Here is a 17,047-nt window from a genome sequence, read left to right on the forward strand (position 1 = left end):
TGTAAAAGCAGCAAATACTCTCACCCATTCCCTCAGCCCCCTCATTCGCTTAATACATCTACATTGCTTGGTGGTCAGTTTGCTAGATGTAACTTTTACTGTCAGTGACAGGAACTCTCAAGTCATATTTAGAACAACTACTAGTGCTGTGGGACCCTAGAGATGGCTTGCTATGAAGGCTTATCTGGCTTCAGTGGGAGAGGATGTGCCCTATGGCACCAGGGTTGGGGGATGGGGGGCACCCTCTCAGAGACAAAAGAGTGGGGCATGGAAAAAGGAACCAGGTGGGGTTTGGGGAGGACCAGGAGGCAGCATTTGAGATGCAAATACATTTAAAAAAAAAATCAGTTGCAGAGCTTCAGATGATCTCCAAAACCCACACAGGAGGAGACTGTTAACGAGTTGTTTGTAGAACATCTACCTTTTAGCCATGTCTCCTTTGCTTTTTTTCTATTGTGTTCCTTTCTTCCTGAATGAGTAGGATTGCGTTAATATTTATTTACAGTTTTCAAGACAGTTTCTTGGAATAGCCAAGGCTGTATGCATTCTTCACTTTAAGACCGTTGGCCAAAGAACCACATGGATTTAAATTTATATGTTGTAGAGGTAGAAATAAAAACTGTCTTATTTTTTCCAACACTTCTTTTTATTAGTCGCTTGAGGCTTTCAGAACATTTAGAACACTTTAGAAAACAATGAATGTTCAATCAGAAAAAAAAGAAAACCCAACTCCCTATTGGTTGCTAGTTCTTTGTTTTGGTTTAAAAAATTAAAGCTGAATTTCCTTCTACCCCTGGGCATTCTTCGAGAGAGGCATTCTTCGAGGGAGGGAGGAAGGGAGGGAGAAAGGAGGGAGAAGCGTTCTCCTTGAGGATGAAAGCTGGGTAATCCAGAGGCTTAGGCCGCTGGTCTTTCAAGGTCGTTAATGAAGCCCTCATTGAAACTTGCAGTCACTTGTAATTACAAAAAGACCCGGCAGCCTGGCTCAGTTTCCCCCAGAAGCCACAGAGAGGCGTCGGGAAAATCTGAAAGCACTTGGTGCTAGAAGGCGCAGGCAGCTAGCAACTCGGACCTCTACACCCGCACTCGCCGCGCGCACCCGGCGCTGGGCGGAACCTGGGCGGTGCGCACTTCCGGTGCGCGCTTCCGGCCAGCCGTGGAGCGCGGGGCGGGGGCATCGTCGTCTTCCAATCGCGCACAATGAGACGGCGCTGAGCGCCGGAAGTGGGGCCGAAGGAAAACACGGAGAGGAGCCGGGCCCGGACAGGAAGCGGCGGGGGACCGCAGCGGCGCTGGTGAGTGCTCCCGGGCGCCGTCTCGTCGCGTCCCTCCGGGACTCGCCTCCGGGCTGGGCCCGTGGGTTCCCCCCGCCCCGAGGAGCGTATCTGCCCGGCCCCGAGGTACGTTGGCGCCGTCCTTCTCCGGCCGCCTCGGCTGGGCTGCGCGCCCGGAGCTCTCGGGTTCGAGTCCGTGTCTTCACTTTGTGTCGGGGCTCCGGCCCTGGTCCGGGGGACCCCGGAACCCTGTCAATGGCCGGGCGCTTCCTGCTTCCTATTCCCCACGGCGGCTTCGTGGCCAGTAGCGCGGGACCGCCTCCTCCTCCTCCGCCTGGGGACTCCGCTTGTGGAAACTGAGGCACACAGGGGTGGGGCAGCCGAATGGGGAAGGAAAAGGAGTGTCATTCTGCGGAGGATTGTGGTTGGTGACGAAACTGGACTTGGCAGGGGCTGGGGACTAAGAAACCCGGTAAGTCAGCTGGCGTTGTCCCTTGGTCGGAAGCTCGGACCCTTACAGTGGTACCTTGGTGGGAAGTGCTTGCCCCTTCGCCCAGCGCTCGCGCCGGGTTGAAAAGTAAAGCATGGAGTTGGGGTTGATCGAAACTGAAGTCTGTTCGCATAGTTTTGGCTACTTTGATACTTAAAAGTAATTGCCAACTTTTTTTTAAATAGCTTTGGGAGTTTTGTAACAGTGTTGACTTAGGATGTTTACTTTGAAGAGAGGTGCTGTCGTTTCATAGAAGTTATTACTTTAGTTTTTTGAGGATATAGGAGAGTCTGCAGATTTAAGTGTTTGTACTAAACAAGGACCAGTTTTATGAACACAGTAAGGCTAAGCCCCCCTAACTTCTGGAACGCAGTAATTATTATGAACGTGATGACAATTTAATTTTTACATGGGGGAAAAATGCGCCAGGGCGTCAGTGTGTTACTTTGAGTTTTTGGTATGATATTATTTACAGTTTTGTTGTTTTGTTTTGTTTTCCCCCAAATGCCTTCTCTCAGGTACGAAGTAAGAAAGTTGAAGTCATAGACCATGGGAGATACAGCAAAGCCTTATTTTGTGAAGCGCACTAAAGACCGTGGAATTATTGATGATGATGATTTCAGAAGGGGTCACCCCCAACAAGATTATTTAATGATGGATGATTATGCTAAAGGCCATAGCAGTAAAATGGAAAAGGGCCTTCCAAAAAAAAAGATGTCCCCTGGGAACTATGGGAACACCCCCAGGAAAGGACTGTATGCGGTCTCCAGCAACCCATATGCATTTAAAAACCCGATGTACAGTCAGCCTGCTTGGATGAACGATAACCACAAAGATCAGAATAAGAAATGGCTGTCTGATGAACTGGCTGGAAATGCAGATAGCTGGAGAGAGTTCAAGCCTGGACCTAGGATTCCCGTCCTAAGCCGGTCAAGGAAAGAATCCTTTCAAGAAAGTGAAGACACCTACAGGTGGCCAGAGGGGAGAGGCTGCAGAGCAGTGAGAAGGCTGTTTCAGAAAGACCTCGCCAGCCTAGAAGCCATGACAGAAGTGGAAGCAGGAAGCCCTGGTATGCCTCGAGTCTCTAGGTTATATGTCTGTGTTATATTTTCATCCAGATGAGTGTTGTTCTCTTCAGTAATGAGCTGTTCGATGTGACTGTGTTAGTGTTTATAGTACAGTTGGACAGCGTCACCATATTTCATGCATTGGACCACCACAAGCTCCAAGGCAGGCTGGGCATCACAGTGCAGTACTGTCCCAGTACTAAGCAAAAAAGCGAGGCTCATTTTATAAAAGTAAACACCACATGGGAACGGGAGTGGAGGAGGGTGGTCATTTAACCTGGGAGATCACCCTCTAATTGCCATAATCCGTATTGTTTATGTGTGCATGATTTTAATTTTAAAATATGTTCACGATGTACACGACAGTATAAAACTGAAAATGTCTACTGTTAAGACAGTATAGGCTGCGTATATTACAAAGAGAGGGAGGAAGGCTAGGAGGAAGGGAGAGAGATGGTGTCAGGGAAAGAGGAAGCTGCGGGAGAGAAACCAAGTTTCTGTTTACCAAAACTCATGCACACAGGGAGGGGCGGATGGAGTACAAGCTTGACAACAGAATTTGGGAAATAGAAATTTAAAGAGACTCAGAACGTTGATAAAAGCAGTGCTGCTCCCTTTCAGAAGAATCAAAATCTGCTTCTTTCTCATGTAGCCAAGGCTAGCCTTAACTAGATTCTCTTGCTTACACCTCCCAATGCTAAACTTCAATTCTAAGTAACTTCACATTTTTTAATAATGATACAAGGTGATTGCATTTTTCCAAAATGTGCAAGGAGATGTTGTATAGCAATTATTTCTAAAAACAGGGAAGTTATTTCTATCTAGTCAATGTATTTTCTGAAGTGAAATAAAGTCGTGAGTTGTGAAAACTGTTTATAGTATGAAATTAGACTTAGAAAAATTGCCGCCTGTTTGGAGACAGTGTTTCACTGTGTGGTACTGCCTGGTGTGGAATTTGCTCTGTAGACCAGACTGGCCTCACAGTGATGCTCATGTATTTGCTTCCTGAATTAAGGTTTAAAAGGACCCGGTCTCAAAAGAAAATAAATAAAGTAAAGTGAACCATATCCTAACAAGTCTTTGAGCTAGAAAGGCTGTTGTGTGCGATTCTGAGGTGATATGGAGCCACATTTCTGTGAATTGGGCAGCTGCAGATGGGAGATGTTAAAATCGTCCAGACTTATTTATGCAGTGCTGGATGGAAAAGGGATGGAAATCGAAACTGAGATTGGGGATGCTTCCTGTCACCCTGGCCATTACCTCAGGCTGCAGGACCTGGAGTCCTGACAAGGGAACAGTGTTTACTGGTGGTTTCTGGGCTTTGGATTTCTCTGTTACTTTTTAACGTTTTGTGCAGACCTTAAGTGTTTCTATTAAGGCATTCATGTAGGTGTGGACGTTGTTACCTATATTTGTCTTATGGAAATAAAAAATTAAGATATGTCTATGTTACATGCCTACAACCCAGAAGTAGGGACGGACACTAAGGTGGAAGGATGGAAAATTCGAGGGCAACCTGAACTCCCTGGACAGACATTTGAGAGGTGGAGCAGGAGGATCAGGGCTTGAAGACCAACCTCAGCTCCCTGGTGAGCTCCCAGTCAGTCTGGGTTTGTGAATAAAACAAGATAAAGATTAAGAAAGGGGGAAAGGGAGGCTTTTAAGAACCCTGTGCAGCACTGGCCTAACTAGCTGGCCAGGCCACATTAACTGGCACGTTTAAGGTATGGTTTAAGCCAGGCCAAGAGGTACATCCGTTAGTCCCAGAGTGCAAGAGCAGAGCTGACAGACTTGTGAACTTGTGACCAACCTGGTCTACATAGAGATTTCCAGGCTAACCAGGGCTATTTAATGAGACCCTGTCTAAAATTACTGCTACTAGTAACAATAATGAATTATAGATCAGTGTTTTGCAGCTAGAAATTTTTTTTTTTTTTTTTTTTAGTTTTTTCCGGAGCTGGGGATCGAACCCAGGGCCTTGCGCCTGCTAGGCAAGCGCTCTACTAGAAATATTTTTTTTTCTTTTTTCTTTTTTTCGGAGCTGGGGACCGAACCCAGGGCCTTGCGCTTGGCAGCTAGAAATATTAAAAGAACCAAATGCAGACCAAGAACCGCTTATACATGTTCTCATTCAGCTTTAGAATGACTGGAGAGGTGTCTTCTCAGCGGTGTGCACAGGGAGTGCACTGGCTCTGTGTCTACAGAAGCTCACTTAAATGTTTGTGTAGAAAGCATGGAGTTTCAGGTTGCCAAAGGAAGAAATTGATAGTTTCCCTTGAAAATCTTTATTAAGGAAACATTAAGGTTTTTGTATAAGATCACATACAATGGAGAGGAGTTTAATTTGATGTGTAAATTTGCAGTGCATGGAAATGACCCTAAGATCATTGAAGGGAATATCTTAATTTTTCTTTTTGAGGCAGGGTCTCTGTGTAGCTTTGGTGGGCCTCAAACTCTGCACGTTGATGAGGTCACCTCACACTCAGCTTCCTCTGGTTCTCCCTCCCTTGTTCTGGGAGTAACAGGTGCAATCCCCTGGCCTTCAATAATAAGGATCACTCAAACTGAGATGTGATAAATTATATTAAAGTTGATTTTTAAAGCTCTTAAAGCACAGTTTTGTTTTGTTTTTTTCATTTTGACATTATTGTCCCTCCCTCAACCCTCATTGTCCTAGGTTGGTGATGTAAAGTCTTTGGGGCAATGTCATTAATAGGCTGGCAGGAAACATCCATCAAATGTCTGCTGTGACTGGAGTTATGACAGCCCCAGGAACCCGACATCTTCCCGTCAGTAGTTAGGGTGACCTTCTTGGGGCTCTTTGCTCTTCCAGAGCTGCTCCAGTGAACTTGTTTCACAGTTTGTCCCTGCAGGCCTTGACAGCCCTGTTCCGTCTGTTCCTAATGTGGGGCTATGTAGGGATTTCCCCTCACTTTGCTTACTGGGCAGTACAAGGCTGACTTCTCCCGTATTTTAAACTGCATTTCAGATCTTTATTTTGCCTTGGCCCTGTGCCCTTAGACATGTCACTTCATTCTCCAAGACTACCAATGTTACCATCTGCAGAGTGGGGGTCCCCATCTGCAGAGTGGGGGTCCCCATCTGCAGAGTGGGGCTTACCCCGGCATGGATGTGGGAAGTACCACAGGGGTCGGAGGAGTTGGGCACATAAAAGCACTGCCTTCTGCCATGGAACAGGGTAGTGGTGCTTGCTGTCAGCATCACTCAGTACTTTGTTCAGCTCTCCCTCCCCAGAAGTCATGGATGGCCTCCGTCCTCTTGCCTCAGTGCCCCAGCCGCAGTTGACTGCTATTGTTTGATGGGGGGTTTTCAGTCTTAGTGCCAGTGTGTGTGATGGGAACAGTGTCATTTAGCTAAGTTCCCAGCATGGCAGTGGCATCCTTTATTTTCATAAGAATGTACTGATTTATTATTTAATACCTACCTGTTTATTATCGTCTTATGTGTATGTGCATACGTGCCTGCTTGGATGTACCTGTGCACCATCTGTGTATAGAAGCCTATGGTGGCCAGAGGATTCCCCTGGGACGTCAGATCCCCTGCAACTCAAATCCACAGATGGTTGGAAGCCTTCTTAGCTGCTGAGCCATCTCTCTAGCCCCAGCAGTAGTATTCTTTAAAACTGGTAGCTCTATACTTTCTTTTCCACCCAGAGTTCCTTCCTGCAGTTAGCCAAGGCAGTGCCGTTGCTAAGTCATGAGTCCCTCTGAAAGCTGGAGAGAGATCGCCTTATGCAAACTTCTTCCAAGCACTAATCTGTGGAAAGCCAATGAAGACAATCCCATGTGTTTAATCAGACTTGTTAAAACGTTTTACCGTTTGATTTTCATGGGTTTGTGCATGTGCAGGTGCCTGCAGAGGCTACATGGATGCCGTGAACAGAACTCAGGTCCTCTGCAGGAGCTCCTTCCACTGAGCCATCTCTCTATTCCCTAATCAGAATTTTAGCTTGGAAATAGTTAAGCCCCGTGTTACGATTCACTTCCATTGTCTTTAGAACCTGATTGGAGTATCAAGGCTGCTCTCCACAGTTTTGTTTTTTTTTTTTCCCCCGGAGCTGGGGACCGAACCCAGGGCCTTGTGCTTTCTAGGCAAGCGTTCTACCACTGAGCTAAATCCTCAACCCTCTCCACAGTTTTTAAAGTTCAGTCTCAAAATTGTTATATTCTTCCCAGGTTGAGAAGTTGTTAGCTTGGTTTACTTAGTTATTCTGCAGATTGTAGGCCTAACAGAGTCCCTAGTACATGTATTTAGGAAAAACTCCGGCTTTTAACTGCCAACTGTGTCATGTGCTTGGCCTGTCACTGGTGTGTGGCAAACCTGAGTGGGAACTGTGTGCTCAGTGAATACAACTTTGGCTTGGAGATTTTCCTCTTAATGGAGGAATCCAATTAGGACTGAAGGCTGAATTTGTAGCTAAATGAATTTTTATGAACCATGTAAGAAAAGGATCACAGTTTCCAAGTTCTCCGGGTATATACAATATTGTCCATTTTCCCCTACCTGGGTTCTTCACTTTAAAAGGAAATCAAGTAGATAGGAATATTCTCTATCAAAGCATAGGTGCGTTTACAGTTTGGCTGGGAGTGTCATGTGTGTCCCTTACAGCATCAAGTGGATTAGAAGTGCCGTCATATCTGCCTTGAGTGGGAGATTTCTGCTGTTGCATGAGTACGCAGCAGTGTAATGTGGGAGGAGATAAAATCAAATCCTATGGAAAATATGATCCTTTTAAATCTCAGTTGTTTCTGTGGATTGGTGTTCATGGAGAGGTGCCCTCGCCTTTGTTCAGTGTTCAGGCTTCTTCTGTCATTGAAATAAGTTCACATGGGCTTGTGGGTAGAGCTCAGGCAGGGCCTAACACTTGCCAGCATGGATGAGGGAGGACCTGGGTTCAATACCTAGTACTATGTGTAAATAAATGCATTTATAGGAAGAAACTTCTACGCCTTACTGATAGTTTTCATCACCACCCATATTGTCCCCTAACTTAAGAAAACAAGAAACAGCGGTCCAGACCTCGTAAGCCACGGAGGACTAGAACGGAGGACATTGAGCAGGACGGAGAGTTAGAAGGTCCTGTGATCGACGAGTCCGTCCTTTCAACCAAGGAGTTGCTGGGCCTACAGCAGGCTGAGGAGCGGCTCAAGAGAGACTGCATTGAGAGACTGAAAAGGGTAACTAAAGTCTTTATGGATGCATTTGCTAGATCACCTCTAAATCTCACTCTACACTGTGTTAACAATTGCAGTATTTGCCTCAAAGAATTAGGCTTTCCCTTCTTCATCAGTGTGTAAGTCTGTATGCTAAGGGATAATCATCGAGGGTTAGGAAAATGAAGAGTTAAGGCCTTGTATTTAAATAAGAATGACTGTCAAGTTTGGAAGCAATGGGGAAACCATTGTTCTGGCTGGCTAATTTTCTCTGTGTTTGGAGATACAACTTTCTGTCCATCTTTTCAAACTGTAGCGATCACGAAATTGCCCAACAGCAAAGTACACCTGTAAACTGTGCGATGCCTTGATTGACTCCATCCCGTTCGCACATAAGCACATCAAGGAGAAGAGGCACAAGAAGAACCTTAAGGTGAGTGGGTCTCTGGTGATTGAAACAGACGAATACTCTTCATTAAAACGCAGGCGTATTTCTGGTTTGGTTGAAAATATGACACACCTACCTTATACATCACGTGTGCTAGGATTGTCGTTCCCTTGCCTTCCCTGGGAGATGCATGAGCGCTCAGTAGTGCACTCTTTAAACCCACTACAGGTGTATTTAAAAACAAACAAACAAACTACTGAATGTATTCTAGCCAGAATACTTCTCCACTAGTCAGATGTGTTTGCTGGGTAGCCCTGTGAATTTCCCCAAGTCCAGAGTTAGTATGTAAGAAGCCGTTGGTGGGATCTTGGTGTTCTTATGCAGATAATAAGGATCCTAATTTTGTGGTTGCTATCCATGCTTTCTCTGTATTCCTGCCTACTCCTTATCACCCATATTAAGTACATAGAGCGTGTGTATGTTTGATAGGATAAAGACCACCATGTCCAAGATAAGGAAGGCTACAAAGATCCCAGGAAATCCTATAGGTCCTGTCGTAGCAAAAGAAACAGCTGCACACGAGTCACTTTAATCTTACTGTTGATCTTACAAGGAAAAGCAGGAAGAAGAATTGCTTACCACACTGCCCCCACCAGCACCCTCCCAGATACATGCAGTCGGCAGCGCCATTGACAGAGTGGTGCAGGAGTTTGGTTTACACAATGAAAACTTGGATCAGAGGCTAGAAATTAAGTGTGCCATGGAAAACGTGTTCCAGCACAAACTACCAGGTATGTTCTAGCTTGTAAAAGTGCCTCATAGTTCAGGTTGCTTTTCCCTAAGAAGCATTAACTTATGGCCTGGCCACGGGATGCTGCCCATAAGGCTTATGGAGGCTGAGGCAGGGGGTCCCAAGACCAGGATTGCTGTTGGGGACCCCAAGACTGGGACTGCTGTTGGGGTCCCAGTTAGTGAAGCCTACTGCTTATAGTAAGGTAGAGCTATGTGTGCATGCTGACATTAGAAAGAAATGCTTGCATTAGCTTATGGTGATACTGTAGGTTTTAAAACAATGTGTCCTTTTCAACTACATAAAATTATGACAGTTTTCTACACAAAATATGAGCATGATCATGTAGGAGTCTTTAGCATGCTTCACAGCTCATGGCAGGAGTGGCTGAAGTCAGAAACGCTGAGCAAATGGCTTGCAGTCCTTTGTAAGTGTCTGGTCTCAGCATACATATCCTGCTTCTGGGCAACAGCTTTGACCCGTGATTGTGTTTTAAGTAGCAGTGTTTCTTGACGCTCTAGAAAGACTTCACTCCTGAGACTCCCATGTGCTTGCTTCTTTTCAGACTGTTCTCTTAGGCTTTATGGATCGTCCTGTAGCAGGCTGGGCTTCAGAGACTCTGATGTGAACATTGATGTTCAGTTTCCAGCTGTCGTAAGTACAAAATGATCTGCTGGACTTCACACTCACACTCACGTAGAATTCTCATTTGTTTAGCATTTAAGAAGTTTTATATTTGTGTGCTTTATATTGCGTGTGCGTGCATGCACATGCACGCTCGAGCACACACCAGATGTGTGTAGGTGCCCATGAGGGCCAGAAAGGCCATCAGATCCCCTGGAGCTTGTGAGCCATCTATGTGGGTGCTGGGATCTGAACTCTGGAAGACTGAGTGCTCTTGGCTCCTTCGCCCCTGTCTTTCCTTAAGTTGTTTGTATTGCTTCGGTACATGGGCACATTTGTACAGTTTCAGCCGCCTGGCAGACCTGCTTGGTCATAGACTATCCAGCCAGTTGGTGATTTGGCTCTTTATCAGAAGCACACAGATCTTAGTGTCCTTATCGCTTCTGTCCCTCTGAAAATGGACATGACAGCTACCTTCTTAACAGAGTGGCAGAGGCTCTCAGCGAGGTCAGGGCAAGGCTTCTAGATTGGGGAATGCTCAGAATTTAATGGCTGATCAGCAAACATACTTCACCGTGGGAGCCCTCAGGATCACATAGACTGTGAGGAAGCCTGGCCCTTCACTGCCAGGCTGAGGCTGTGCCCTTCTCTGAGCTCTGCCCAGTGGGGATGCTCAGAGATAAGCTTGCTGTGGTGCCCATGGGCACAGGCTTTTCCAGGCAGCACGCTTGAGGCTTGTGGTGGCTGTCTGGTGGTAAAAAGCAGAATCTTTTGAGTGTGACTTGGATGTGAATATATTTTGATAGTTAAGAGTATGACCGTGACAGCGCTCCCTGAGAATTTTTATTTTATGACTTTAGCTTCAGAATTTTAATTTTTACTTTACAAATTTTCATGCTTATTTTGCTACAGATCCTCCCTACTTACTTGTAATGTTGGTTTTCTAAACATATGAGTCCTGGGAGGATTCTATGTGTCTTTGAATTCAGAAAGTTTAAATTCTTTCCATAAAATCAACCTTCCTATGACAGGAAAGGAAGGCAAATGTTTAAATAGTATATTTGTAATATTTATAATATTACAATATAATATATTTATGCTTTATATATTATATATTATACATATGTATTATACTATATATGATATAGTATTACATATAAATATTACATTTATAATATTAGAAATAATATTTACAAATATTCATGATCTGGAAACCTAAATAACTCCCAAGTTCCCCCCCCCCCTTTTTTTTTTTGGGTTCTTTTTTTCCGGAGCTGGGGACCGAACCCAGGGCCTTGCGCTTCCTAGGTAAGCGCTCTACCACTGAGCTAAATCCCCAGCCCCCCAAGTTCCCCTTTTATATAGCAATAATAATAATAATAGTAATAGTGATGGGCCAGAGAGATGGCTCAGTGGGTAAAGGTGCTTGTCCCCAAATCTGATGACTTGAGTTCAATCCCTGAGTGTCACAAACTGTCCTCTAGCCATATGTATGTCTCCCCATATACACACAATGAATAAATGTAATTAAAGTAATTACACTTTTCAAAAAAAAAAAAAAAAACAGCCACACCTAATCTCAAATGGTGGAACACATCCGTAATCCCAGTACTAGAGAGCTGGAGGCAGGACTAGCAGGATTTCAAGGCTCTCATCAGACAAAGCAAAGGAGCAAAGCATAAAGTAAGGATGCCCTCAACACACACACACACACACACACACACACACACACACACACACACACCCCAGGTGTATAAGCCTACATTTTGGTGAAATATGATTCCCAAAGACATAGGTAAGTCAGAACTTCAAAGCCAGAAGGAACTTAGATTATCAATTGATTGACCTACTCTGCTTCCAACTGTTTTGTTTAGAGTTGGTCTATGCTCAGTTTAATTGTTTGTTATGAATATAGATTCTGAGGCCAGGCATGGTAGCACATGTCTTTAATCCTAGAGGCAGGTGGGTCTCTGAGTTTGAGGCCAGCCTGGTCTACACATGAAGGACTAGGTCAGCCAGGGTTACATAGTGAGATCCTGTCTTTGAAACAGCAACAAACAGATTCTGAGTTAGACTCCTTGATATTCTTGTTCATAGCCTCACCTTCCTTCCTGTGTTTAATTCTATAGTTCCCTGGTTAGGTTACCCACAGACTTTACTGTTTCTTAAAGAATTTTGTGTGCATGTGTGTGTATGTGTTCATGTGGGTATCTGCACACGGGCGTAGTTGTGCCTTCAAACGCCAGAAGCATTAGAGTCTCCCAGAAGCTGGTATTACAAGTGATGGTTAAATGTGCTCTGTGGTCTCTGGGGACTAAACTCGGGTCCTCTGGGGAACAGTATGTGTTCTTCACATTTCCAGCCCCAATCTTAATAGTATTTTAAGATCCAAATTTTGATAAGTGATTTATCAGAGTAAACCTTAGCAGTTATTTTGTTTGTTTGTTTGTTTTTTCTGGAGCTGGGGACCGAACCCAGGGCCTTGCACTTCCTAGGCAAGCTCTCTACCACTGAGCTAAATCCCCAACCCAGCAGTTATTTTGATTTGGTGTCATTCATGTTGCAATTTTTCACTAAGCCCATGCTGTATATAGGCTCTATGCTAGGTTTTAAAGGACAAGATAGGCCTGGCTTTCTGGTGGCACTTGTAAGCTATTAATTATATTGTAAGCTGTTAACTATAGTGAGCTTCACAGAGAAACAGGGCTGGGTGACAGACAAGTTCTGAGCATGGACTTAGCATCCTCAAAGGGCGCACATTTCCATAGAACTCTGCTTAGGATGTAGAGACCTGGGTCAGTTAGTTGTACAGATTCTTGAAGGCTGTGTAGTAAGAACTGGACTTTGACCTAACAACAGTATGCTATCAATAGGACTTTTCAGGACCCTTGAATTGGGAGGGTGGCTTTTACCTGCAGTCAAAGTAATGAGGAGGCAACGTAGGAGGATTGCTGTGAGTTTGAGGCCAGCCTCAGCTGACATAGGGTCAAAAAACCGCAAAGGCTAGAGTGATGGCTCAGCAGTACCTGTGCTTGTTCCTTTTCCAGAGGACAAGTTTGGCTCCCAGCCCTTTGATCAGAAGGCTTACAACCTTCTATGACTCCTGTTCTGAGGTTCTGACACCTCTTCTGATCTTTTCAGGACATACAGACACACACAAATAAAAATAAATCTGTAAACAAAACACCTCAAACCAACAACAAAAGAAACATATTTAAGGATTCATTATAGAATTTTAAAGGGTTTTGGTCCAATGTAGAACAAAGTTTTGAGAAGGGAGATACTGATTTTAGAATTACTACAGCTGCTCAGAGTTAGGGGAACTTTGTTGCAATAGAAAGACTGAGTTTGTACAGGGTTACTTTGTAGTGAGTCATTTGCCCAGGCATGCGTCCTCATGTGTTCCTTGTTGGCCTTATACAGCCTTGGCTATTCTCTTCACCTGTAGCGATGGTCATTTCTTATTTGGAAAGCAAATTTGGGGAACTTCAGACTGTATTACACCAGAGAGACAAAAGTGCTTAGGGATTATCTCATGTATTCATTCATTTATTTCCTAGATGTCTCAGCCAGATGTCCTCTTACTTGTTCAAGAATGTTTAAAGAACAGTGGTAAGGCCAAATTCTTCCACATTTTGCTTCTGATTTTGTCTTCTGTCTATAAATTTTAATATATCTTACTACCAAACTGAAAGTAGAAAATTCACTCCTAAAAATTACTTACGGGTAAAATCCAAAGCAAAAATAAAAGTAAATGTCCTTGAATTATTAACTATAGTCCAGCTAACTCTCCCAGGACCACCAGTCGGACAGCTGTTTGACAATAATCAGGATTAATGAGCCCTGGATTATGAGCAAAAAATGCAAAATATGTGATATTTACTCTTAGGAATAAATTCATAGTAATCTGCTTTATTGATGGTTTAGATCAATGTTACAAGTGGTAAATAGGAGGGGCCTGCCCTGACTAATGAACTCAAAGACAGTTGCTCCCAAGTGGGCTCATCGGTTGTCTTCTCCAATACAGAATTCCTCTTGGGGCTTATTGCTTTTCCTCAGTAGCTAGGCCTCATCAAACTGCTCTTTTCCTTGGGTTAGGCATTCTTATCTTCTCTTTTGGTATGAGAAGCACTTAACCATTCGTCTTGTTTCAATAGATACATAGTTTGACACCATGAGTCAGTTGCTTTCACATCGATCTAGCTTTAGTCTCCGGTGCGCATTTCTAATTAGCTTGTCCACATAAATGCACTGCAGTCAGTTCTGATCAGACACTAACTAGCTTTGAAAGATTAGGACGTTGTCTGTGATGATTTAGGTCTTGGACCCAGTGTTCTCTCCTCTAAGTCACCTGAGGGCTGTGTGTTAGCGGCATCTCAGACCACAGCTTGCTTAGGCTCTCCTGGGTCTGCTCTACGGAGAGCTTTTAATTCACTTGTCTGACTGTTTTTCCTCTTTCCTCAGACTGCTTCATTGATGTTGATGCTGATTTCCATGCCCGGGTTCCTGTGGTGGTATGCAGACATAAGCAAAGGTTTCTGTGTCTTTAAGCTACTATATTATGGGATTTATTTTATTTTGGGTTTTTGAGATAAGGTCTAAGCATGTATAACCCAGAATGGCCTTGCATTTTCCATGGAACCCAGACTGGCCGTCATCTTGTGGCAGTGTGCCTGCTGCTGTGATGGGGTCACAGGGATGCACCACCAGCTTCTCAGATTGCCAGAACTCAAGGACTTTGTTACATCTCAAGGTCTAACTTACAGAATTGTAGGCTCCTTGTCTGATTGCCACTTGACTTCTCCCTGGCCATGTCCTACACGTTCATTGTAAGAAAAGGAAAATAAAGTGTTAGAGGTGTCCTCACACATTTCACCTAGGTGGGAATCAGCCTGCTGGAACAGTGGCTTCCCGTAAGCACCTTCTTTGCCGTTGTTCTCTGTAGCATCTGTGGCACCTGAGAGAGTGCTCAGGGTGGCCCCACCGAGCGGGCAAGCACTTTGTAGGTTCTGCTGACTCTTCCTTAAGCAAACCCCTTTGACTTGGGAGAAAACTTTAAGTATACCCTTGGGATGACCAGAGTGGGCCTTTGATCATTTCTATTCCTGTGTTCTTCCTAAAATATTTTTACTACTTGAAAACATACAGTCCTGGTTCTGACCCACAAATCCACTCAAAATGATTGCCTTTATTTCTTCTTTGACTCCAGTTCAGAGCTGGAGAAGAGCCCTGGCTGCTCTTGCAGAGGAGCTGGCTTTGACTCCCACTTAAAGAAGTGAACACTGATCCCTACCTAACGTGGTTTTTCTCTTTCCATCCCATCCTCCCCTCCCCAACAGTGGCCTTCTTTGTAAAGTAAGTGCAGGAAACGAAAACGCCTGGCTGACCACAAAGCATCTAACGGCTCTTGGAAAACTGGAGCCAAGGCTGCTTCCTCTGGTGATTGCGTTTAGATACTGGGCAAAGGTAAGGTTGGGTGGTGGTGGTAGTGGGTCTCCTCTTCCTCTTCCTCTTCCTCCTCCTCCTCCTCTTCCTCTCCTCCTTCCTCTTCCCCTTCTTTCTCTTCCTCCCCTCCTCCTTCCCTTTTTCCTCCTCCTCCCCCTCCTCCTCCTTTGTTTTTGTTTGCTTGCTTGTATTTTTGTTGGATTTGTTTTGTCTGGTTTGGTTGGGTTTGCTCTGGCAGCACTGGCTGGTCTGGAACTCATTCTGTAGACCAGGCTCCAGTTATCTGCGTCTTTGCCCTAGGTGCTGAGGTTACAGATGTGCGCCACCACGCCTTGCACCAGATGTGTATTTATAGGCATCAAGAGAGTGGATGTCAGAATATTGGACTAGAAACTTTAATATACACAGAAGGGAAGGTCAAAGTTTCTATTTCAGAGTGACATTATTCCTCAGAGGATAAAGTGACTTATAATGCTTATTAAAAATCAAGTTTGGGTTGAATCTTGTGGAACATACCTCAGAAGTTTATTTCAGTGTCTTTGTGGAGGGTTTCCTAGGGCGTGGTCATACCTGAGATGTCTCCTTATGTCATTCTCAGTAACATGGGCAGAGACTTCGGAGAGACAGCAGTTACTGTCTTTGCCTCACAGTCCCATGGTGTTCTAGATGAGTTGTTGTTTGTCAGTGTCGGAGGAAGCAGTCCCAGTGAGATGAGATGACAGCTGGCTAGGTGTTAGCACACATCCCCAGCACTGAGGAGGCTGAGGCAAGACACTCTCAAGTGCTAGGACAGCCTGAACTAGTGCACACCAATGCCCTGTCTCAGGAACATAACCTCAACAATAAAACATCCAGTTCAACACAGAGATTCAGAGCTAAAGCTCGGACTGATTCAGGTACAGCTATGTTAGAAGGTTCCAGTGCTTGAGTCTGAGATGAACAGGATTCCCTGGTTTTAACTTGGTGAATCTCGAAAACCCGACAGAAGCTAAGGGTGTGGCTCAGGGGCAGAGAGTTTGCTACTACATTGAGGCTATGGTTTCAGTACCCAGCAACCCTGAAACTAATACCATTAATGTGTGCTTTTGGTGTTTTGTAGCTTTGTAGCATCGATCGCCCTGAAGAAGGAGGCCTGCCGCCATATGTGTTTGCTCTGATGGCTGTTTTCTTCCTTCAGCAAAGAAAAGAACCTCTCTTGCCAGTTTATCTAGGATCATGGGTATGACATTTTCTAGTTGTGTCTGATAGTTACTTTATTAAATTCCTTATACAAGTATCTATGTACCTAGTATCTACGTACCTAATTATTCTACCAATGAGACCTAATTATTCTACCATACTTTCATTACTGAAATATTAGTGTTTGATTACAATATGTTACCCTGTACATGGATAATACTATTTTTAAAGATTTTATTTATTTATTTTATGTATGTGAGTACACCGTCACTCTCTTCAGACACACCAGAAGAGGGCATCAGATTCCATTACAGATGGTTGGGAGCCACCGTGTGGTTGCTGGGAATTGAACTTAGGATTTCTTTTTGAAACAACTCTGAGTTGGATGTGAATTTTTCATTGCCCTTGGTTTTCTGACTTGATACTTGATTTTTTTTTTTATAATTTTTTTCTAAGATTTTATTTATTGTATATGAGTACACTGTAGCTGCCTTCAGACACACCAGAAGAGGGCATCAGATCTCATTACAGATGGTTGTGAGCCACCATGTGGTTGCTAGGATTTGAACTCAGGACCTCAGGAGGAGCAGTCGGGTGCTCTTAACCACTGAGCCAC

The 17,047-nt window shown here is 44.4% G+C and overlaps 1 protein-coding gene across 14 annotated transcripts in view; it reads left to right on the forward strand.

The window, feature by feature from the left end:
* The first annotated feature begins 899 nt into the window (after window positions 1-899).
* Window positions 900-17,047, forward strand: part of Tut7 (terminal uridylyl transferase 7) — a 54,206-nt gene continuing 38,058 nt past the window's right edge. For 7 of the 14 annotated variants that reach the window (XM_008771464.3, XM_008771465.3, XM_006253532.4 and 4 more), the window contains exons 1-10: window positions 1,264-1,400; window positions 2,283-2,833; window positions 7,848-8,029; window positions 8,322-8,438; window positions 9,007-9,184; window positions 9,749-9,837; window positions 13,368-13,419; window positions 14,272-14,341; window positions 15,147-15,273; window positions 16,352-16,471. In XM_008771464.3, coding sequence (XP_008769686.1) covers window positions 2,314-2,833; window positions 7,848-8,029; window positions 8,322-8,438; window positions 9,007-9,184; window positions 9,749-9,837; window positions 13,368-13,419; window positions 14,272-14,341; window positions 15,147-15,273; window positions 16,352-16,471 — 1,455 coding nt within the window. In that variant the 5' untranslated portion in view covers window positions 1,264-1,400; window positions 2,283-2,313. Of the gene's footprint in view, window positions 1,747-1,766; window positions 1,924-2,282; window positions 2,834-7,847; window positions 8,030-8,321; window positions 8,439-9,006; window positions 9,185-9,748; window positions 9,838-13,367; window positions 13,420-14,271; window positions 14,342-15,146; window positions 15,274-16,351; window positions 16,472-17,047 lie in introns of those variants that run through there. The other 7 variants (XM_063276706.1, XM_063276707.1, XM_006253533.4 and 4 more) reach the window with 4 other exon arrangements.

The sequence above is a fragment of the Rattus norvegicus genome, chromosome 17 (assembly GCF_036323735.1).
Source record: "Rattus norvegicus strain BN/NHsdMcwi chromosome 17, GRCr8, whole genome shotgun sequence".
Taxonomy (NCBI): Eukaryota; Metazoa; Chordata; class Mammalia; order Rodentia; family Muridae; genus Rattus; species Rattus norvegicus.